Source organism: Aphelocoma coerulescens, chromosome 4 (genome assembly GCF_041296385.1).
Source record: "Aphelocoma coerulescens isolate FSJ_1873_10779 chromosome 4, UR_Acoe_1.0, whole genome shotgun sequence".
NCBI lineage: Eukaryota > Metazoa > Chordata > Aves > Passeriformes > Corvidae > Aphelocoma > Aphelocoma coerulescens.
The window spans coordinates 72,849,265-72,873,796 of NC_091017.1; the positions used below are offsets into that span (position 1 = coordinate 72,849,265).

The following is a 24,532-nucleotide window of genomic DNA, read 5'->3' on the forward strand; positions in this document are numbered from 1 at the left end:
CACTTACCAAGACTCATGTTCTAAACTATCAGACATCTTCAGTGCTTTGCTTTAGTGGTTTCAGTGGCCTGTTTACTATCTGCCTTAGTTTGCAATAAATCAAAACACAATAATTAGTAATAAAAAATCAGACAAATAAGTTAGCACATAATTGCCAACTATTATGTGGTATTCTGTCTGCCATTACAGTCAGAAACTTAGTATTTGTGCAAGACTTGTTGAAACACCTGTAATTTTAAACATCACGCTCCTGTATTGCTGTTAAATGCAAAAAAGTAAGCATTGTTTGGCAACTGGCATCCTCTCCCCCACTGCTGCAGGGATCGCCGTGTGTAATGTGCCAGCCGCCTCCGTAGAAGAAACGGCAGATTCCACCATGTGCCACATCCTGAACCTGTACAGGAGAACCACCTGGCTGCACCAGGCCCTGCGGGAAGGCACACGGGTACAGAGCGTTGAACAGATTCGGGAAGTGGCCTCTGGAGCTGCCCGCATCAGAGGGGAGACCTTGGGCATTATTGGATTAGGTACGTTGTCCCCTTATGTGCTTTCACACTCATTGCTCTCCATTGCTTTAAAAAAATGTGAAGATTTGAACTGTAAAAATGGAGCACTTGGTTCACTCCATGTCAAGCATTGTTTGTAATCCTGCTTCATTGCTGGTGTTTTTATAACTCAAATGTTTTCCCTTTAGACATTATCATTTTCTGCAGAAAACTTATTTTATTGCTGATATTCTCTCAATTCTTTGAGTTTCTGTACGTCTTTCTGTTGCCATATTGCTTAATGTCAGGCACACTGCTTGTAAGAGAAGGACACATCATCGCTTCCCTTTTCCAGGACAAGGATCCTGCTACTTCAGCAGGATCTACTGACTTTCATGTATTACTTACTTTCATGTGGATGTTTTATCCTTTATCTGTTGTCATACCTGGTTTTGTTTGGACTTCCTTCCTTTTACTGTTTTTTACATAAGTAAAAGTCTTTGCTGCAGTAGTATCCTGCAGAGCAGTTATTTTGTGCATTTGATTGAGTTGGATCTGAAATTGTATTTCAACTCTTAAGGAAAGGAAGAATATATGCAAGAAAGTTTGAAATGTTTCCAGACCTAATAAAATTACTTACCTGAGTGACCCTAAATGTTTTTCAGCATCCAACAGATGGGCAGGCTTGCTTGAGATGAATTAATTATTGTCTGTTAGAGAGGTAGAGAAAAACAAGTCAGTTTCTATATAAAAATTACTCAGTCATGTGCTTGTCTTACACAGATCTCGTAGACTGTGGATGGAATTGCTGTGCTATTCATCCACTGGAATTCATAATATGATTTTGACAACAAAGCATCATACTTAAATGACTGCTTGAGTTACACATTGCTGTCAAATAACTCAAGCCACAAACTCTTACTTTCAGGAGCTGAAAATAGGCTGTTGTTACATAGTACTCATTTCAATGAGCGTGCCATACACCAGAACCATGTTCACAATCAAAGAATTGCCTTCAAAATATGACTTCCAAGAAGTTAGTCATGAAGCTGCTTTCTCAAATCTATGCTCATGTAATTATGCATCTCATTTAAACACACAGTGATTATTGTGCTCACAGTCACAACATCTGTACATAAATAATAGACACTTGCCTGCAGTGTCTATTATGCATACCTGGTTTTTGAAACTTAAGCTTTTGCTCACATGCAGTGTGCATATTTACTGGAGATATCTGTACTGGTGTCATTTAATTTGGGGTTTTTTTTGTACTGAACAAATTCAAACATAAGACTAGAAAAAAAAGTCTTTATCATTGATGTCCTTAAGTGAGTTTTGTTGGTTTTGTTCTTGATGACTGAAAAGTATAGAGGAACAAGTGGATAATCAGATTGCCAGTATGTGTATAAAGCCTTACAAAATGCTAGGTTTTGATTTTAAAAAGCAAGCCTGTTGTGTGCATGGTATACTTAAAAAGCTGTTAAAATCTGATTTTTAAGGGCAAACATCTGTTGCAATTACTGACCAGTCATTATCTCTAGCTTTTTTTTGTTCCTATATATTTCCTACAATAGAATATTCACAGTTTCAAGGAATACTGCATTGTAGAGTCACTTTCGAAAACTTCCACTCTTCCTTCTTGTGAGCACATGTGAGTAGGCACAACACTTTGATTCTGACCTGTTCTAACAAACTCCTGTGAATCTACACATTAATGAAGAGTAAAAATGTAGACTTTAGAAGATTTACCAGAATTTCTGTGTGGGCACTTCAGGCACTTAGGCTGTGGTGTGCACCCTTTTGTAGTACAGATCACTGCAAGAGGTTGCCTGTCTTGAGTTTCAGACTCAAACATGTATTTACAACCAAAAGATTTCCTTAGGTTGAGTTTCTTCACTAGTGGCCTCTCCCACGTCTGGAGTTCTCCCTCAGTTTATTATTTAGACATGTCAGTGTCAGAAGTGATGATCCACCCAGATGCTATGAAGTGAATGTATTACACACAAAATAAACAGTTCTCATCATCTGTTGCTAAACTCTTTCTTCTGTTTCTGTGTAGTGTCTCAGTTTCTGTCCTTTGTCATTAACGTGTGTCTGAGATCATCTCCTCTCAACCACAACTATGTTTCTCTATTCTTTCTTAAAACTCGTGGTCTCTTCAGGAGTGGGTTGCTTAAATTTATCACTTTGCTGCTGCAGTAGCTAACTGCAGACCTTCTTAACATCTGTTCTGGGCTTTTCTCTTCTTCTGCCAAAAAGAAACACCCTAGCTCTTGCCTATCTCTGTGCTAGGGAATGACTGTGTCTCCAAAGTTTCATCTACTCACTTCCTTATCCACTGATCTAGCCAAGTTTCGTGACTCACTTGCCTTCTTTCCATCACCCACTCTCTTCTCTTTGCCTCTTCTCATGCATATTCCTGCTTTGACACTTGGTCTGTCCTGCTTAATCCTATTACTCCATGTTCTTCCTTTAAAGTTAACCCCATCTCTCATCCTCTGCTTGTATTGAGCTTGAAGATAAGCAGAGACTCAACAGCATAATGCCTCCTTCTTGTGCTTGTTGGATCTCATCCGTCATTGTTGTGTTGTTTGGTTAGCCCCTGAGCTCCTTAGGGCACAGCCCATGCCTCTTTCTGTCTTTGTGAAGTGTCTGATTCTTTGAGCCTTACATAAATAATAGTATCACATCATTAAACAGCTGTCTTAGTCACTTTTAATCTTTATTACTATCCTGTGTCCTATATTTCAAGTGATGCATCACAAGTGTGAATAATAAGCCCTGCATTAAAAAAAAAAAAGCTATCTTTTCACCTTATATCTAGAAATGTAGTGGGTTTTATTTTTTTTAAGGAAGAATATTTATGAGCAGCAGTATGTAAGTACTTGGATGAATAGATATCTGGCCCTGGGTCTGCTCTAATGATAATTTTACAGCAGTGAAGTCATACTCCCTTTCCCTTCCTTCTCAGTGAGAAATGCTGATGACTAATGACTTACGCGTTTCCTCACCCAAGAAAGGTGAAATTCTTCCAAATAAATTTGTCTCCACATCACAGTGAATGTCACCACTCAGTTTGTCTTTCCTCACCTGTTCTATTCTCTCAACAGTCCCATGGCCCTACCTAGATGTTGGCCAAATTACTAACCTTTTGTTTTAAGACAATAAAGCTTAAAGAGTTGTATGGTATTACTCTGCAATAAATGATCTACTCTTAGCAGTCCTACTGGCTTGCTTAATGTGCTCAGCAGGAAATGTAACGAAACAGCATTCTCCACATTTCAGAGTTCTGCAAAAAGGAGGAAAAATTACCCATATTCTCCATTGCTGTTGCACAGGCAGGGAAGAGCTGCTAAGTGAAAGCACTTTTTATTTGCATGGAAGTCTTCAGGCAGGTCCTCATAATTTCCATGGTATCAAGGTCATTTTATAAAACTCTGTAATACCAGCATGTTCATTGCCCTAGGGCTGAGCAGGGTACTTGACACCTGCAGCTGCTGTTCTGTCACACTCCAATCAGGTCATTCATTGGCAGGGTCAAGGTCAGAGGCACCTATAAATTGGGACACTTGGGTTGGGAGGAGTTGGGAGACTTGTGGCAGAGTGAATGGATGAGGCTGTAACAGGAGACTTGGGTGTTTGGGTCTCTGAAATGATGAATAGACCTCACTAGAGCTTTGATTTTTAAAACACACTTTGTTGCTTTCTGCTTCTTTTGCAATTGTATGCTACATTCATTTTCTGCATTCTTTTTGCACTACAGACCAAGAAATTCATTTAAGGTTTTGAGCTTAAGATTTCGACCTCCCTGGAAGCAGCCATCAATATTCATAACAGTTTGATACACTCTTAACATAGAGTTGTCCCAAAGGTGGGATGCTTTGTGTGCTGTATTGTTCTCAGTGTGTTGAGGTAGGTTTTGAACCACCCCTCATACCCAGGAGAGTCTTATATTATATAAGTTTTTCAGGAAAGAAAAAAAAAGTCATAGGTTTGTGGTTCTTCTTCATGTCAGATGGGAGTTTAAAAAGAAATTGGCAAATTAACCTTGTGTCCAGCTGTGTATTTGTTTAATGGCTAAGACTATATATGAGTTGACAGTTGCAGAAGACTTTTATCCCATAAAATATTTATAATAGGATAATTCTGGTTAGAAGTAGAGATGTGATTCCCAGGTGTTTGTGAAGGGAACTTTTGTACCCACTGAAGAAGGCTTTGGTTTATTAGCCTGGTTGGGGTGAAGGAAGAGTGTGGCTTTAACTGGAGAGGCTGTTGTAAGAGATTTTGCTGTTGTGAATCCCCTCAGGTATTAGTGTTGTAAAGAGCGTAAAAAAAGAACAGATGTTACAGACAGAATGTTGCATGTGAAAATGAATGGAGCTGGAGTAACAGTTACATGCTTTGTTTAAAAAAAAAAGAAAAGTGTTTACAGTTGTGTGACTGATTCCTTGAGCTGTGAACATGCCAAAATTTGGAAATAATACAATGTTTGCGCTGAAAATTTTCTAATTCAAATTTATAAAAACAGCTTGGAAAGCAAACAAATGACATGCCTGCAAATGTTGAAATGAAAGATTTTGAGGAGTATTCTAACCTGGTGTCCCCAAAGAAAAGCAGACAGCCCCTGTCAGATTGATATACTGTTTAATATTCCAAGCACATCTGTCACTAAGCACTGCAGAATTGCTGTGTTCACGTTAAGTGATCAACAAAAAACCTTTCTTCCTGTGGCTTCTGAAGTTTATTCAAAGAGAAACTGAAAAGCAGAGGGAAATCCCTTCAAGCACAATTGGAAAGAGATGGGATTTCCCTGGGTTAATTTGCTTTTTTGAACAAACTTAGATGTTAAAAGGAAAACTTGTTGACTTTTTTTTTTTTTTCCCAAATGAGGCATTGTTATTACGGTTTGTCAAGTGATGCTTTTGAAACATCTTTATCCAACATTTGTAGTACTCTAACGTGAATATCTGGTTGTAAGCGTCTAACTTGAAAAGTGTGTTAGTTCTCACTCTCCAAAATGCCTGTAACTCATTAGATGTACTCAGAGATTTTTTTTTTTTTCCCTCTCTGTTTTACTGGTAGTGTGTCAAAGGGAAGTGGTATGGAGTCATGCCCATACAGCAGTTCTGGGCACAGCTCTGAAGTATGACAGTAAGGAAAGTGGAGCAGAAAAGCTAAGTTCAGTGTGAATTCCAAATGGCACTACACTCTTCTTAACTAGGTGCTATATGATGTACTGTGTTCATTAATCATTCAGGTAGCTGAATAAAATTTATTTTAAAGCCTTAGATGACAGAATTCTTGTAGGCATTTTGATGCTGGAAGGATGTTACTCAAAATGAAAGAAGATACCAGAAAGGAGATTCCATGTATTGACATCGGTTGCGCTTCAGATTAAACAAATTATCTGTCATTACATCCATTTTTGAGGATTAGTTTTGTAGCTTTTTATTAAAGCTAGCTGGTTTGACACGGGTAAGGATAAGCCCTTGGCAGGATGTGTTCATAGGCAGTGGTGTTTTGCCATGTACAGGCCCAGCAGGCAAGCCTTGTGTTACAGAGATTATTGCAGATTATGTGACATCTTCTGGCGTTTCAGATATCTGGTTACAAAAGGTGCAAACCTCCTGCTTTGTTTCAAGGTAATGTGAAACAGTCCAGATGTACCATTTCTGACCTCAGTGATGGTTTTCAGTGGGATGGGAGACGCCTCCGTTTTCTGCATTTCCAGTTGCTGTACAAAGTGTTACGGTTGGATACGGGCATTCCCATTAGGAAGGAGGAGGTTACCTTACAGCAGCTGCTTCACATCTGCTCTCATGGCGTGTTTATCTTGTTCTAGGGCGTGTTGGGCAAGCAGTAGCACTACGTGCCAAAGCCTTTGGCTTCAGTGTGATTTTCTATGACCCATACCTCTCGGATGGGATGGAGCGTGCTCTGGGACTGCAGCGGGTGAGCACTTTGCAGGACCTGCTGTTCCACAGTGACTGTGTTACCCTGCACTGCAACTTGAATGAACACAATCATCATCTTATTAATGACTTCACCATAAAGCAGGTAATAATCTCTGTGGGCGTGCTCCACACCGGTGCTGCTTGCTAACTTTGTATAGCATTTGTTTCTGTAAATAGACAGATTCTCATTTGATAGAAATCTTTCTGTTTTGTTGCTGTAAGATCAAACAGGTCTATAATTGATTAGGAACTAACTGGTTGCTTATGTATCATTGCTTTTATTGTCTTTTTGGCTCAGTAATATTGCATTTGTGGAAGTAATTTGCTCTTCTTAATATCGCTCAGATTTAATGAAGTGGCATTGATGTAAAAGCACTTCTTCTCTGTCTTGTAGTAGCTACTTCCTTCACGTGTGTATTTTCAGGTAGCAATTCTGCTTTTCACTGTTGTCCCTCAGTTTGAGTTCCTTCGATGCAATTTAAGGATTATGACTAAATGGCTCCCCCCTGTGCTCAGTCCCGATTCTTGCAGAGCACTTCAAGGATGGAGCTCATTTACAGCATTGCATTATTGGGAAAAATAATGTTTCTTGGAATTAGTACTAACCTCTCCCTAAAGTTGTAGGTAACATGTAAAATAATCTCAAAATCTTGTTGTAGTAACTGCTTCATTATTGACTAATTTGGTAATAGAAGCCAGACACTTAATGAAAAAGTTTGACTCCAATTTCAGTGTAGCCAGAAGTAAAACACTGAGACATAAGAATGGAGGCAATGTACAGGAAGGACACCCTAGGACAGAATAGTTGATTTGGCTGTTCTTCATATATATATAAATATATAGTGGGTTTATTTGTTGGTAGCAATGACAGTAGCACTCTTGCAGTAAAATCATTGCTTGTCATGTGAGAAATAGTTTGTACCTACTACTCCTGAACTTCAGAACTGAAGAACTTCCTGAACATGTTCCACAGTCACATAGGATCATGGCAGAAAACTGACAATGCAACACACTTCTTGATTTGAGAGTTAGGGATTTTGCAAATCCATCGCAATATAAAATCAGGATTTAGGATTTAAAACTCTAAAAAATGAAGCTTAAAATAAAACCTGTAAGAGAACAGAGCTCTGACACCCTGCCCTGAAGACTGTCTTTTATTGTGTGGTTAGGTACATTCAGTGATTATTACACAGTGAGATATCTTTGCAAGCAGACACCTAGACCCAAAAAGCATCACTTTGACTTCAGTGGGACTGCTGAGCAATGGTCACTTTATTTTACAGCGGATGTGAAACTGGGGCCAGTTCATCACAGGAAGTTTTTGAGTGGAGCCAGAGAAATGTATTGAGCTTTGGAGAAGGCACAGTGCATTAATCAGAGAAACAAACAAAGGAAAACATGCTAAAACTGAGTAATACCATCTGAAATTTAATGCCTGTAATAAACGGCACTGGAAAGTATCTTGTAAGCATTTATCTTAGTATTTGTTATCCTTCATGATCAAAGCAAGGATTAATTGGAGTGTTATAGATAGTTCTTGCTTTGGATAAGAGTTTGGGTGAAGCAGTCTGGATAGTAAAGCGGATGTGAAACCCATGAAATTGTAACCCCTCTGACTGCTTAGTTTGTGTAAAGCATATTCTGATTTAGGTTGACAGATGTTAGAGTTGGCCTAGAATTTCTAGAGAGCACTGCATATCATTTTTGTCCAATATTGCATGCTCATGTAATAACCAGTTTTTAAACAAAGTACAGAGAAGTATGGTGCATTTCATTTCGCTGAAGTCTCACCCTGAATTTTGTTGAATCTGAAATGACATAAACTTAAAATGTCTTTGAAAATTTGATGTCTGTCTCCTCTTTAAGTAGCATTTCTAGTGAATTAATCATCATTCTCTCTAGCTACCTTGCTTGTCCTTGAAGTCCCAGAGTAGCTCAGAGAAATGTTTCAATGAACCTGTGGTATTCAGGTGGTCTTAAGAGACTGAGGTCATCTTTAGTTATACAGATTTGAGAAGAAGACACTGCAGTTTAAACACAATACTTTTAAAAAGCAACTCTGCAGGTTTAGTGTAGGTGAATTTAGCAGACGTCAGCAGTTCCAGCTGCAAAGCTCTTTCAAGCTTCCACCCATTGTTAAGGATCTTCTCCAGCTGCATCCACCCTGACAGTTTATCATGAGTCACGTAATTCATTCCCTCTAGAATGCATTTATGCAGACATGTTCTGCTTGATTTGAACATGTCTTAGTGCTAGTTACGGAGTTTTGTAAATAATCCTAAAATGAAAACTCAGGCAAGGTTGTTGGGCAGATTGGACAGAAGGGGTTTTAGCAGGGTTCAGTTTAATTAAAATTTTCATGTCCTTTAGAGGGCCTGTAAATACATGAAGCTGTACTTAAAATTCACATTATCCATTTGCACAGAAATAGGGAGGGTATATGAGCTCCCATGAGCCTTTATGGTGTGTCTGCACAGGTGTGATTGGCTCTTGGGTGAGCCCACCTGTGCTGGTTTTTGTACAGTTCCCACAACTGACTCAAGAACTGGAGATGCACTGATTGTTCCCCTAAGGAATGTCTTCTTGTTAGCAGACCAGCTTAAGATCCTGCCCCTGTTTCTTTGCTGTTCTGATTCCCAAGTTAATTACATAAAGGTGAGAGAAGCATCCTTTAGTTCTGCTCCTGTAAGTGGAGTTTTTGCTGTACAGACCAATGGATGGTTCTCCTGTAGGCCCAGGAGTCTGCAAATGGAGAGAGGTGGGGTCACATTAAACCTAGAGACTTGGCCAGTAAAATGTGTTTTTTTCTTTATAAAACACTGAAAGCATGTGCATATTAATATTCCCTATGACCTCATTTAAAAAAAAAAAAAGCTGACTTTTATTCAAACCTCCTTGTTGTTCATGAATCTGGCATTTAGTGTAAGGATCCACTTACCTGAGGTTTAGTTTGATGTGTAGGTTTTATGAAGTTGAGAAGGTGTCAAAATGTTGGGGTTTGCTTATTTTTATGGTGAGAGACGGAGTCAGTACAAAATGAGATTTTCATTATTCATCTTCACCATGGCTCCTGCTTTTCATGTGCTTTCTGTCATGCACAGTGGTGTTTGAGACATCTGTTAAAGATGAAATACCAGGGTGGCTGGAAGCAGGATGTTGTAATTTATGTTTTTTTCAGTACCATTTCTCTTATTTAAACCGCCACTTTGTTTTCAAGTTGTGGATATATTGTGGTGTAAATTCTTGTAGTTTTCTCCACACAGTGTCATCTACAATGCTAATCTGCACAATGCACAGCACAGCTTCTCTCCTGGGCACACAGCATTCTCAACCAAATTCATTTTCATGCCTTTTAATTGAATAATAGAAGAATTCTTTAGACCTATATTTGAAAAGTCTCACAGGGGAGGAGGAAGCTGAAGTAACAAAAATAAATAATACATACATCTACTGTGTTTGGCAACTAAAGGGAAAAGTGTTTGAAAATCCAAAAGTATTGATTTTTCTGAAAAATTCATGTAGGCTTTTATTTGTGTGAAAGTTGAAAGCCACAAAATATGAATTTGTTTAAGAATGTGGTGTAGTTTCTGTCTCATGCAATTTCACAGTGAAATAAAAAGGCATAAAATGATCTGTCACTTTCTTATGCACAGTTGTGTCTTTTGATCATGTTACTGCACAATATCTGAAACAATGCTTCTATTAAAAGACACTACTTACAAGAGACAAAAGGTTATTAAGTGCTGTGAAATAGCATTTTATGTTAGAAGCATCACATTTGGTGGTACTTTCCAATGGAAAGGGAAGACAACTGTTATAGTTTAAACCAGCTGAATAGCCTTTGTTGTAATGGATGCTTCTTTTGAGTAAAAAATAATGCCACAACGATTTTATTTCATTTATTTTTATTTCATCATTCTTGTTTTTAACTTTCCCTAGATGAGACAAGGGGCTTTCCTGGTCAACACAGCTCGAGGTGGGTTAGTAGACGAAAAAGCACTTGCACAGGCCCTGAAGGAAGGAAGGATACGAGGGGCAGCCTTAGATGTACATGAGTCAGAACCATTCAGGTGCTTTTCCTTTTCTTTTCTTTTTATTTTGTTCACTTTCTTATTTTTAAGTCTTAGTGCATGATACAATCAACAGCAACAAATAAATTGAGTTTTCCGTTCATTTGATAGCTAAATACTCCTTAGCAAAGCAACATGAATCTGTGCAGCACTGGGCTAATGCAAATGTAGATGGAGCTTGTGTATGTGGTTAGAAGTGAAAAAAGTGACATCCAAGATTTAATTCCTTGAAAAGAAAAAACATACAGTGGGTTTATTTAGTAGGAATAACAGGGATCTGAGTTCAAATCCAGGTCATGGCTTTGGCCATGACTTTGAGGGGAGTGCACCTTTGCCATTGATGCAGCTCTGGAAGCAACTGATGTCAGAACAGAGTCTTTCAAAGGCAAAGAGTTGAGAAGTGGTGTGAGAGGTAACTTGTTTTATGACACCTTTCTGAAGGAAAAGACATATGTCCAGATTGCCTCTGCAGGAAAGCCATAAATGGAAGAGTTTGCAGAAAGTTCAGGAAGGCTATCAGAGTGCAGGTTTTGTTTTGTTTTGTTTTACCCTCTATCAGGGAAGTAGTAACTACTGTCAGTAGCAGGGCTGGTAGCACAAGTCTTGAGTTTTTGAATGACTGGTAAGTCCAGTGTTTTAGGCAGAAATGTACCATACCCCTAAGTGGCATTGGCATTGAGATACCAGCACTCCTAATCAAAATGAGCCTATTTCGTACGTCCTTGAGTCTTGAGAACAGACTGCTGCAGCTTAGTCCTTGCATGTGACAAGCCTTTTTCAGGCTGGGCAGGGAAAAATGTTATTTTTAACTGGAACGATCCACATCAGTTTTTGAAGAAGAACAGATTCAGGGCAGGTTGTAAAGACTGGAGAGAGGACAGTATCTCTCTTTGCAGCTTGAGGGGGAAATAGAACCTTTGAAAAAACAGAATAATATCCTTTTAGTCAGAATTTTTATATATCTACTGAGGCATGATGCCACATTACAAATATTTAATTTTATTTATGCATACCCTGGATTCATTTACTCCTAAATGTAGTCATTGCAATGCAGTAGTGCTGTGCAAAGGCAGAGTGTAGCAGCTCAAGGGACTTCCAGCTACATACATTCTTCCCAGTTCCAATCTGGGATGTGCACAAGCAGCCCGTTGCACCTCTAGGAAGCCCCATTTACTGCATGGAGATGCCATCTGCAGAGATTCAGTTGCAGGATTACAGCCACAATTTCCTTTGGCTTCAGTGCTGCATATCTATCTGATCGCAGCATGCAACTCTTTATTCAAGAGTTTTGCCAGATATTTTGATGTTTATTGAACTACAGATGAAATCTATCATTTTATGAATTATGGCCAACTCTGAAAGCACACTTTTGTCTTAAAATATCTGTTCTCCTGTTGTTATAGTTGACTGCAAGATTATTAAAACTGGAAATAAATAGGAGGAGCAAGTTTCCATTATTTTCAATCTCTTTACTTGGTATCTGTGATAACACTTTTACACAGATTCATTGCTTTCCCTGAAAAACAGTCTGTAAAATAAATTTCCTTCTTTCTGTGGAGTTTCTATAAAGGAATGGGAAAGAAAAAATAGTTAAAAATAACAGAAAAAAAACTCGTGAATTATCAAAAAGCCATTGAGGCTGCTGATGGACACTCTTCTGATTTGGAAATAGTTGTAAGGTTTTGTTTCTTTAAATGATTAAATGTCATATTAACAGAAAGATAAGAGCTTTGTTGGTTAATGTAATAAAAATAAAATTGTGATGAACTGAACAAATGGAGTGGCATCCTAAATTATTTTGGATTTTCCTTTATGCATTTCTACCCCAAAACTGGAGTGGCAGTGCTGTAGTTACAATAAGTGCATTGGACAGAAGCTAATGTTGCTGCTATACTTAAGTTCTATCCTTTGAGTCTATAAAAAGTGATTGTTGCTTATTAATGCCATGAGTAGTACATTTAATTAACAGACAGAACTGTACACAAACTCAGTAAAGAATAGAAATGCAGTTCTTTTCTGTTGTAGAAATTAATCTGTGTATGTACAAATCCATCTGGATTCCCTCTCTGTTTTCCCCTTGCACCCCAATATTTTTTTGTCATTTGATCTTGTTTTAAATTTTCATTTAGCTTTAGTCAGGGCCCCTTGAAGGATGCACCAAACCTGATCTGTACCCCACATGCAGCCTGGTACAGTGAACAAGCCTCAATTGAGATGCGGGAGGAAGCAGCGCGAGAGATCCGAAGGGCGATCACAGGTACTGACTCACAGTATTATTAGCTCCTTCACTGTGTAGTTATTTTTAAGAAACCTATTTCTTCAGTCTTGAAAGATGCTGAAAAGAAGCAGCCTTGGGTTTTGTTTCTAATATTTGGAACACAGAAATGAGCAAATGCCCACTAAGTCTGTTCTCAGAACTGGAACAAGTAATTTTGGAGTTTTTTTGCAATTACAAAGGGAAGGCAGACACTGCGAAATAAGTACTTTTTCATGTAAGAGAAATGTATTTATATGTGAAAAATCTGCTCCTTTTTTCCTTTGTTGCATGTAACTATTACCCATTTGATGGATTTGACTGCAAGTCCTCCTGGTACTGCTGGTATCTTCCTTAGCTTTTCCTAGATGCTCCTTTATATTTGTCATGAGCAGTTCTCTACGTAAAGTTTTCAGTATTTTGTTGGCAGGTTATTCTATTTTAGATACTCACCTCTTTAAAGCCTTGCTAAAGAAGTCTGTCATTTTAAAGGACAGAGTGTCTTTGTTATGTAACTGCCATGTAATTGTAAACTGCTCACATAAGAGAAAACAGTTACATTTCAAACATGCACTGCTAATAAATAAAATGAGAGGACTGAGCCATTTGGCATGGGTTTGAATCCCTTGTAGCCTGAAATAAAAGGAAGGATTTTCATACTGGAAAATGATTCATTAAGCACTAATGTTTTCTCTTTAGTTGGACTTTGCTGTGTCCCCCTTGGCGATATAGTCTGAATGCTCTGCAGACATGCAGGGCCATCTGTGTCACCTTGAGAGTAGTTCAGTGCCAACACATTGCTCTGTTACACAAAAAGTACTGGCAGTAGCTTTCCCTCTGGCTTGTGCCTAGAGAGGCCTGGCAATTTAGTTTCATTTATAGCCTGTAAAGAAAGAAGATTCTCCTCTGGCTGCTAATTAAAGGTACCTTTTAAACTCCTGATCTGAATTGTCCTTTAGTGGACAATTTCACTCTGTTTTAGAGGTGACCTGAAGAGCCTGACCATCTCTTTGCTGGATCAGGTCCTTGTGGCTGTACTCCAGAACTCTAGTGATACATTTGTTTGTTAGGGTGTTCAATAAGTGCTGCCTGCTCTCTTGAGGGAGATTGCACAAACCAGCATCTGATACATGCCTGGGGGAGGATTGATGTGCAAATTGGCATTAATAGGCTATGGTCTGAAAACTAAAGAAGAGCCAGCAATCCAGAGCTAGTTTTTTGTTAAATTTGGGGAGTAGCCCAAGCATATGTGCCTAGGAATGCAGATCTACAGTTCCTTCAAGTGTGTGATGGTGCTCTCAGAGGTCTGTATCATTGATTTATATCGAAGCTGTCAGCACTTCAGTGTTTGCATATGGTTTTCAGTAAGATCAAACTGAGACCAGCGTTAAGGAGGTGAGAATGACATTGAATTGCAGTGAAACAAATGTAGGAAAGATACAGGAAATGTGGGATAAAGCTGGATATATGAAAGCCATAGGGGAGCATAAAGAAGAGAGGGTGTAGAGAGGGAGAATAATTGGAAAAAGGTGTGAAGTGTAGGAATGAAGGCTATGACTACCATCTGACAATAAAAATGTTAAGTGTTTCTGCTGTTGCTTAAAAGTCAATGATGTTGTGATGTGTAAAATAGAAGTAATCAGCAGAGATTAAATACCTTGAAGTGTATTTTTAAACTTGAAAGCATTCCAAGTATGAAATAAAGAGGACCACTGGAATGGAAGTAACAGGAAGGCAAGCATAGGAGACTAGTAGAGCATGTCTACAGAAGTTAGCAAAATGAAGAAGGAGGGGGGCAGAGAGGATGACAGGATTGAGAAGGATAAGCATCAGAAGAAGAAATATACTGTTTGTGGACAGTTCTGGCAGAAGTTCTAGATGGTTGGAATTCACCCATAATGGGACATGTACTTCACCTTGTTCAGTATTGAGCTAGAAGCCCTTTCAGCTTGTGCACAGGAGACGTGACAGGTTCAGGGACATCAGCTGAAGTCATGGAGTAACACCTATTTGATGGTATACACTGCACAAAAAGCAGTTTTGTGACAAGGGTTTTTTACAGCCCCATTGTGGCCAGGCTGATGGATAGAAAGAGCAGGCAAAGATAGTGAAGTCCTTAATCAAATTTCCAGAAGGAACCTGGAGACAAAAGGCTGAATTCTTTAATGATGGAGCATGGTCAGTTTTTGACAGGGTTTGTGGGGTACCATTGCCAGCAGTAGCAGGGGTGGACTCAAAATTATCTCTTTCTACCCCTCTGTGTGCAAATGCACTATAAGATTGAACTTCAATAAAGACACATTAAAACAGATGTCTGAAAAAACACATGCTCCAGTTGGTCTCTCTCCTGTTAAAATAGGTGGAAACATTCCTATTTCTATGAAGAAAATACATGTTGGATCTGCTCAGGTCATTTGTTGCAGGGCTGGACATAGTTCTGCAGAAGACAGTCAGAGGCTTGTCCAGTATGTGCTGAATCAGGCTGACAGATTTTCCAGTCTTAAAACTTCAGTTGTACTTCAGAGGTTAAGGAAAAGTTTTGAAGAAATGAAGAAGGGAAATTCTGGTGTTATTTTCATTTTATGTAGGAATGAAAGGGATGGTTGAGAATGAATACATTGCAGTAAATAAAAGTGAAGAGCAGTTTAGATAAAGAAGGGAAAAATAAGGAGGACAGGGAATAGATGTTGGTCATATTCAGGTTTATGGCACAATTCCATTCAGAATTCTGTATTTTTCATTAGGTGTTTTTAACTGCTGGTACAGGTGGAAGGAAAAGGAGGAAAGTGATGTTAAGGACAGAGAGTAGGCAGCCACATTACTGAATTTGATTGGTAGCTATGCTCTATATTTAAGTTACAGCTTCTTGGAAAGATGAATCTTACTGGTTTTGCTTTTATTGAAAACCTGTGTACAAGAGATAAAGAGAGACAGGGAAATGAAAATTAAGCAGAGCATTTCAGACATTATTGCCCAAGTCCTGGGCAAAAGGATACAGCAAGAATCAGAAACAAGCTTTTTGTGTCATTTTTTGTATTGATTTAAATATGCAAATATTTCTAAGTATTCTTAACACAGACATACTAAGAGTATAAGGCACACAATTTTTATACATTTTTATTTTCTCTTCCTTGCTTCATCTTAGGTCGTATTCCAGACAGTCTGAAAAACTGTGTTAACAAAGATCACTTGACTGCAGCTACACATTGGGCCAGCATGGACCCTGGAGTTGTTCATCCAGAGCTTAATGGTGCTGCATACAGGTAAGTGTGCTGAAGAGGTAGAAGAAATACCTCCATAATTCAGTGTAGGTATTCAAGAATAGATAAAAGACCTTCCTAATAATGAATGAAGTGCTTTGGGATTACACACCAGCTACATTGTTTTTGTAATTGTTGTGTTCAGGAGAGTAATCATGTTTTGCTATTGATGTCAGTCATGCTGTGTCTAAATGTCAATCCTCTTACAGTCTTTTTTTGTTGGGTTAGTATGTGAACAATATACATTTGTTTGTATATTAAAGTAAAATAATTCTGGTCATCTCCAGTGTCACAGTGGAAGTTTTATGCTCCTTTGCTGAAGGTAATGATGCAGCTATAGGTTACAGAAAGACTTTCAGTAATAAACTTAGGTTGTTTTGTGGCCTGCAGACACAAGAGAGAACAAGTAACTCAGTATTGAAAACAGTGGAACAGCCTGTGGTGATTATGAAAATATGTTTAAAATAGCTTTTTCTTAATTATATGTCTAATTTTTTAGCAGAAGCATTTGAGAGGCTTGATCTGTGTATTCTCAGTCAACTGTGAAAGCAGGTCTTAATAAGGGGACTATTTTTTACATCTAATGTGCACATTCCTTAGTTATTTTGTTTGCTTGAGAGTCTTTCTCTGTCCCTTTATCCCTAGCAGCTATTATAGCAGCAGATTCTTCCTAGTAGCCAGCTTCAGACAATTTTTATTTATGGAAAATATCTGCAGTTTTTTTTATTTTTCAGTATGATATTTACACATAAGTAGGATGAAAGTGGTGGAGAAAGCTACAAATGCCTGCTTCCCTCAATGCCTTGAGGAAAGGGACAGTGCAGTGCTCTCATTATTTTGTCTTACCTCTTTATCCTAGTCTTTCCACTGTCTTTCTTCAGCTGTCCTTCATCTGCTTTACCTTTGTTCTTCTTTAGTAGGACTCCCCATACTTTTAATAGAGGGGGGATTCCTGGTTTTGTCTTACTCCACATGGGAACCCAGCTGTGCCCTGCTGAGAAGTGAAGCAAAGTTATCCTGTCTCAGTGACTTGGAACAGTCTTCATCAGAAAGTGATGGAGAGGTGTTGAGGAGGATGAGTGTCACCATCCTCTGCCACAGTCTCCTTATCAGGAGCCATAAGTGCACTAAGGGAAAAGAATAACTTGGATTTGGTGATCACATAACTTGAAGCTGTTTATTTCTGGAAGTATACCCATAGCCCTAAATATCTAAGAAGGGTGTTTTATTAGCTTAAATGAGAAGCTCAGGCACATGTGTTCTTCTCCACACAGCATCTGGTTTCATGGACTGCAGTTTGGAGTAGTGAGGGTATGGCTGAATGTAATTGGGGTTTATGGGCAGGTGTTGCTGGACAGGAGGTAATAACTCAAACTCTGTCATGGCAGTTAGGAACAGGGGTCCATGCCCAAATAAAATGCAGGTTTTTGTTCTCATTTTGGGGGTCACAAGTCCAGCAGAAGCAGGCTTTGCAGCCAGAAATTAATTTTAACTTAGGAATGTTTGGGGAGTTAATGATTTACAAGGTAAAAGACCATATGTATTCAATTTAAGCAGGATAAACACAGAACTGAGTGGCTTTTTAAGACATTGCTTCAGTCAGTTTTTTCGATAAAGAAAATTAAATGTAAAATTATGATTTAATTGTTTTCAAATGCAAAATAAGACTAATTTTGGGAATTTTGAGGCAGGAGTTAATAGTTATACAATAAATATTAAAAACTTTTTGGAGGGGCAATAGAAAAGTGTTTGAATGTGGGTGAAGGCAGTTGTTGTTATGTGAAATGCAAAATATGCACCACTTGAAGTTCAGGTTTTATGAAGAAATTGGTTTCAATAGCAGTGTTTGCTGATGCTTCATTCCTACCTGGATTAAGTAAAGTGTTTGAATTGATTGTTCAAACCAAATTTTTCCATCTTTTCTTTGCAACCCAAGATTGTGTTCAGCTAAGTGAGTTCTGGAGTCTTTCAGAGACAGTATGATGTTTCAGATGTGCTAATAACTGTATCATATTCATGTAATTGCATGAGAAGATAAGACCTGGGATAATAATTTATATGTTAAAAAATGCAAATATCTCTTGGTGAACTAAAACTAACAAGGCTGGTTTTTTTCTGGGTCTATAATTCACTTGTATTTTGATGTAGGACAGAAATCTCAAATTATCAGACATTATTACAAGCCAAGAACATTGAGCATTAGTCAGCAGAATGTAATCTAGATAATCTGAATATCATCATATTCTGGGGAAAGCAAAACCATTTACTGTGTGAAATGGAAGACACCCTATCAACACAAAAGGTCATGCAAACAGGACCTATCCCATGGGTAAAGATCAACAGTACTCCTGAGAAGGAGTTATTTTTAGTGGTCTTTGTGAAGCAGCATAACATACCCTGATCTTGTGTTATTGCTGTGTATTTGTTACCGAGCTGCCTGTGAAACAACCCCCTGCCCTTTCCTGTGTCACAGAGCAGGCAGGTCATAGGCACAGAGAAATTTAACAGCCAGGAACAGTGATTGTACTATTTATAGACATTTCCACACATCTTCCTGCCTCCTAACAGGTAGAAGATAAGGGTAGATATGGTTCTGAGCAACCTGGTCTAGGGAGTTTTAACATGGTCTTTAAGGTCCCTTCTAACCCAAACCATTCCATGATTCTGTGAGTATCTGGATACTGAGAGGTACTTGGATGAGAATAGCTGGATGTTGCTAATTCAGGAGTTATTTCATGTTGAGGTACTTCAGTGGTGATTTTCAGACTCAGTGCATGATAGCAGCATGGACTTAAAAATTTAACCTCCTTTAGGACAGACTCAGTTTCTTGAACAGAGCTTAACATAGCAAGTTCAAAGTGCTTTTGCAGTTCAAAAGATACAGGAGGTTAATGTAGAAATTAAAGTTGCTCATCTGCTGTAATTAAGAGGGCTACTGTATTTTTCCTCCTAAGTTGAGACTACATGGGGGAAGGGAATGGAAGAGTATGAATTAACAGAAGAGGTGTAACTGATCGCTCACTTCTGCTTTCACAAAAATTTAATTCAGTGGACATTTTACCTGGAAAACATTTCAACTTACTGCTGCCAGAGGAGGAAGATAGAGAGGAACTTCATGAAATGCTGGAGAGGATGTATTTGCTGGTTAAGAATAGAAAAAAATGGGAAGAATAGAGAAGCAGTAAGTAGCAAGAAAAGGGAAAGGTATATAGAACAGATATGCTCATGGGTAGAGAGACGTGAGTTTATGTGCCATCCTTTCAGAGAAAGGATGTGAGCAACACTGACTGAAGTAAAAAGGGACAAAAATTACAAAAAGAAGATTGCAAATTAGGGTTAGGAATTGTCCAGTAAAATACAGTTTCTGTAGAGCGGTATGTTATCTGTATTTTGGCTGCTGCTACTGTATAGCTTTAGGACAAAATAAACAGTTGTAGGACCTCTGGATGTTACTAAAAGTCTGTAGGAAACCTGTACCTGAGGTGAGGTGCTTGCAAGTAGAATCCTGGTGATCATAACCTGGTGTCCAATGGGAATGTCCTTATATACAGAAAGGATATTTGGAGTCAGAAGAGAATTACAGACGTGAAGTTGGAAATGTTTAATGTGTTCATCAGGTAACTCTTACTGCTCCTGATTTTCAGCACTGTCCATTTTAATAAGTGGAGGCTCTGGCTTTTCTTCCAGAGGAGAACACAGTTGCAGAAGTTGCTCTCTTCTTGATTTTTTTCCAGCTCCGGTGTGTTGATACTCAGGAAATACGTTGTTTGAAAGTAGAAATTGTGTGTTGAGAACAGCTGCAGTGTTGGACTTTTAAACGGAAATTTATGTCACACTGTGTGTTTTGCAAAGCACCTAGAATAACAGATAAGCTGTTTCAAAATTAAATTTGAGTAAGTAAAACAATACTGACAGTTTATATAGGAATTGAAGCAAATTTGATTAATAAGATTCCAATGGAGTTACTGAAACAAGCAACTAATTCCATTAACAGCGGCAAATTAATTCTAAGGAACCTCTGTGGAAAATGAATTAGCATAGGAAGCCCTGTAAATATGTGTACAATTGGGAACAAAGTTATCTGGCCTACAGGTGGTGTGATCTGTCACAGCCTCATTACCCATCCCAGATTACTGTCAGTGTTGTGTGTAGGAGTCTTTCCCAGGATGGCCAGACCAGTGTATGGTGTCCCTGTTGTCCCTGTGCCATGCCAGTCCTGCAGAGCCCCTCTGGCTCCATGTTTGCAAAAAGCAGTTCCCATGATGTTTCTGTGGTGGAAGCAAAAAGAACAAGTCACTGTGCTTGCATCCAGCTTTTTTCTCCTGAGCCTTGTCTAAGTTCTGCACTAATTTTCTGTTAGTTCAAGGGAACTTGGGATGAGCAGCACAGACATATATTACCATGGAAAAGATGCTGCAGAAATGGGGTGAAATTCCCTGATGCATTGAACTCTGATGAGGAGAAAATCGACAGCAAAATAATGTGATATTTGAAAAAGCTTGACAAGACAAGTGCCTTTTGACCCATGTAGTTCTGAGTAAATACCTGGGTAGCAAAAGCTGCAGTGAATGGTAGTTTCTGTGTTCAGGGTTTCAAATGGATAATGCTCTCACCAGGATGCTTGGGTGAGCAGAGTACAGTGGGGGAGAATGAGGGAAATGAGGGATGAGTGTGCAGCTTTATGATGAGGAGGGCAGAAGCAAAGGGTCAGTGGTAAGTGGCCAGTATGATGTAACTTGCAAATGGGTATCGAGGTCTTTGACTAAGAAGAAAACATATTTTTATTAAATCCATGTGTAGTGTTCACAGCACTGCGAAATTCCAGTGTTCATCAATTACATCTGAACTTTGGTATTGGAACAGTAGATTTGCAAGATTTTTTTTAGCCTGATAACATCAGAGCCATCATAAAATTGAGCTGAATCAGAGGGTGATTCTTTCGTTGAATGCATAAAATATTTAGGCCTTGGTGTTTATCCAGATAGAGTAAGAAATCTTTAAAACCATCCACAAATTCTGCGTTTGCATCTCTCTTTCTTGCAGTCTGCCTGAAGCACTTGTCCTCTGTAACTGGTACTGGTTCTCTTCTGGACCAGTGCAGTGGCAAGTTCGATGCTGAAAAAGTTACTCCGGTGCAATAGGCTTGAGTTTGTCATCTTACAAGTGTGTGGGTGTCATGGCTTTTTTAGGGAGCTGTCAGAAGCTAAGACTGCAAAAACAGTTTAAAGAAATACTTTTTTCAAACTACAACAGTGAAAATTTAAAATTCCTGCATGAGAATGAAAGAGAAAAAAATCCCCAAAGGCTAACCAGAGGGAAAGTCATAGAGAACAGATATTTCTTGTACCCAGCTGGAATTACTTCCTGTTGAGATTATGCTTTGAAAGGAGCAAAACTTGAAGGTGGTTTCCTTTGCTGTGCTGTTACTCATGCTATTAAATCTGAAGAAACAATCTGGCAAACTTTCATGTCTCATTTTGGTTAAAATGCGGCATCCCTTGCTTGATGTAGCAGCATCTGCATGTGGCATCTCACCTGGAGCTTAACTCCCTGTCTCTCTAACTGCTCTGAAAACAAAAGCATCTCTGTAGCTCTAGGCAGGGTGGGCTCTCTGCTCAGTCACCTCCTGGTTGTAATGTCTGCTCCTTTTCTCCTCCCAGCAGGTATCCCCCGGGCGTTGTAAGCGTGGCTTCCACTGGCATACCTGCAGCAGTAGAAGGAATAGTCCCCAACCCCATGTCTTTATCACACGGCCTCCCTGCTGTAGCCCACCCGCCCCATGCTCCTTCCCCCGGCCAAACTGTCAAACCAGAAGCTGATAGAGACCACCCGAGCGACCAATTGTAGCCACAACAGCATTCCCAACATCGGAGACTTCAACTGCAGCGCGTGGAAAACAACACAACACAAAGCAAAACCCTGGATTTTGATTAAAGGCAAAACCATGAACTTACAGGAGGAGACGATTATTGGTTTAGAAACTGGTCCAATATACAGTATAAAAGGAAAAGGTGGGAGACAAAAAAGAAGATTTGGAAACATTTTTTCCTCCGTATAAATTGTAGTTTGTCCCTGTCCAGTGGACTGATTCACTGTTTCTGTGTCCTATGGGTTCTTTGTTAAGCAAGAGAAGTTAGTAGTTACTTATATCATGAATGTACTTGTCTGTGTACAGTTTCTAGAACATTAAAAAGGGTTTGTTTGCTTAGCTGTCAACAAGGAAAAACATAAGGGAGGCATTCAACAAACCAGTTTTGAGATTAAAAATCCTTTCTTTTATATTTTCAAACATGCCCAAAAATGAGGCAGTTGGCAAACTTCTCAGGACAATGAATTTTTCCCATTTTTCTTTCTACGCCACACAGTGCATTGTTTTTTCTACCTGCTTGTCTTATTTTTTAGAATAATTTAGTAAACAAAAGAAAAACAGTTTCTCCTAATTTTGGCATGAATTCCCTTATTTCAAAATGAAGACAACCTTGCAAAGAGATTTTGAGGAAAAAAAAAGGTTTTGTATAAACGAGCATTGTGCTTTTTGTCACCAGTTAAAGTATATATTATTGGTGGTATCTGGAAAAGGCACTAGACTACTGAAAAGTAGCAGCATTTCATTGCCTACATTGATTCCTTCCTGGTAATGTGGTAGGCTAGCAATATTTTTGGTTAAAATCATGTTTGTGACTGTAACCATTTGTATGAATTATTTTAAAGAAATAAAAATCCCAGACAAATATCATACGTGTAAAAATTTTTATTTCTAGTAACTGTTTATTCAACTTTTATTAGGTTTCTTAGCTGTAATTTTTAAACAGATGCTGTCAAGTATTTCATTTCTAGCTTTACTTTGCTCTCTGTTGTTTGTAATACTGTCTTGGAAGCTTGAAAAATAAAAAAAAAAAAAATTCTTTCCATACCATTTTTCCCTTTACATTTCGTAAATGTTGATCTTTTTTCCTGTGTTTCTAATGGAGTTTGAAATTAAGATGGATTTTGATTTGTACACCGGCATCATCAGCTACAATGTGGTAACAGCATTTATGCCACCACTGTGGGCAGAGCAGAGGAGGTTCAACAGCAACACAACAACAACAGTAATAATAATAATAAATGTCTTTTGCCGAAGTCCAACATGAGAAGTGTCCATTGTTTTATTTGCTTCTGTGATGATGGAAGGGTGCAGCAGGATGTCATTGTATTTGCTATACTGAAAGAGTTTGATTCTTTGAGCACAGGCAGAAGTGTGTTCAAGGCAGGTCACATTCAAGCTGGATGCTGTTCCAACCTTTCCTGTGCTTCTGGGTAAGACTGTCCTTCATCCCTATAAAGTTAAAAAAAAAAAGACAAAAGTTCAGCTGCTTCAGGAGGGAAATACATGGTGGGCAAAAGTGAACCTGGACATGAACATTCTTGGTGTGGTGGTCTCTTGTCTCTTTTTTCACTATTAGGCTGAAAAGGGCACCCACCTGAGGTTGGGGAGCTGGTTTTATGGGATCTGTGAGAACTTCTGGCCCCCATTCCTGCAGGTCTACAGAGCAGCCTCCACCTCAGTTAGGGAAATGGTAAGAGGCTGCAAATCACAAAAGTCCTAAATTTCTGGGTCTGTATGTAGGAGCACGATGTAAAGTGAAATTTTGTCTCCATGGAAGAGAGGAAGTTTTTTGCCTTGAACATTTAGAGCTAAAAATGTCATCCATTGGAATTTATTTGATGGTAAAACTATTTCTGCTCCCTCTGTGGAATGGAACAGAAAACAGCCCTAAAGCTGCAGGTTATCCCAGCAAAGACACCTCTAAGAGTTTTGAGGCCAAAAACTTGCAACCAAATGCAGTCTCCTGCTGTTGAAGTGGGATTTCGTATTCCTTGGGTAATTCATATTTTAAGATGCTGCTTTGTCAGGCAGAAGTTGCTTCTTTAACATATGTAAAACAAACATTTAACATCTGGCTGCAAAGAATCCCTGACAGCCACATTTGCAGCCCAGTTTCCCAAGCTAAAACCAAGAGGGTTCCTTGCATCAGTTGGACCTGGCTTATGTAAGTACATTTTGTTTCTAGTGGATCGATAATCAATGAACTAGAAATGGTGTTTATTGTGTGCACTCTCGGGCTCAGTTCTGGAGCTTTTGAGCTGTTGTCCGTGCTTGCTCCTGCACAAATGTTTTCAGGATTTGAGCTTGAAATGCACTGTGTTCAATATTTTTATGTTGGTGTTTGAGGTTACCTCTTGGTCTGACTGATGCAGAGTAATCCAGTTTCCTGCTTCAGAAAGGAAAAGCCATCTGGACAGTGACAAGACTGATAGGTACTGACTTTGGGCTATGGTCTGAAAATCTGAGTTAAAAGGAATGAAAAGCCAAACTTGGGATAAATGACTGATTAGAAAAGTGCCCCATAATAAACAGAAGGCTGTTAAGCGAGAGTAACCTTCTGTCTTTTATGACTGCTTTTGTTGGGTAGTGGAAACGTAATGAGATTTTCCTGCGCTTGGTAAAGGATGTGCTAAATAAGTG

General features: G+C 38.8%; 1 protein-coding gene across 10 annotated transcripts in view; it reads left to right on the forward strand.

Moving 5' to 3' along the window:
• Positions 1 to 22,759, forward strand: part of CTBP1 (C-terminal binding protein 1) — a 235,757-nt gene extending 212,998 nt beyond the window's left edge. For 9 of the 10 annotated variants that reach the window (XM_069014660.1, XM_069014662.1, XM_069014661.1 and 6 more), the window contains 6 exons: positions 321 to 527; positions 6,328 to 6,542; positions 10,379 to 10,509; positions 12,639 to 12,766; positions 15,909 to 16,026; positions 21,684 to 22,759. In XM_069014660.1, the coding sequence (XP_068870761.1) occupies positions 321 to 527; positions 6,328 to 6,542; positions 10,379 to 10,509; positions 12,639 to 12,766; positions 15,909 to 16,026; positions 21,684 to 21,870 (986 nt within the window). In that variant the 3' untranslated portion in view covers positions 21,871 to 22,759. The remainder of the gene's footprint in view (positions 1 to 320; positions 528 to 6,327; positions 6,543 to 10,378; positions 10,510 to 12,638; positions 12,767 to 15,908; positions 16,027 to 21,683) is intronic. The other variant, XM_069014663.1, reaches the window with a different exon arrangement.
• Positions 22,760 to 24,532: the final 1,773 nt, after the last annotated feature.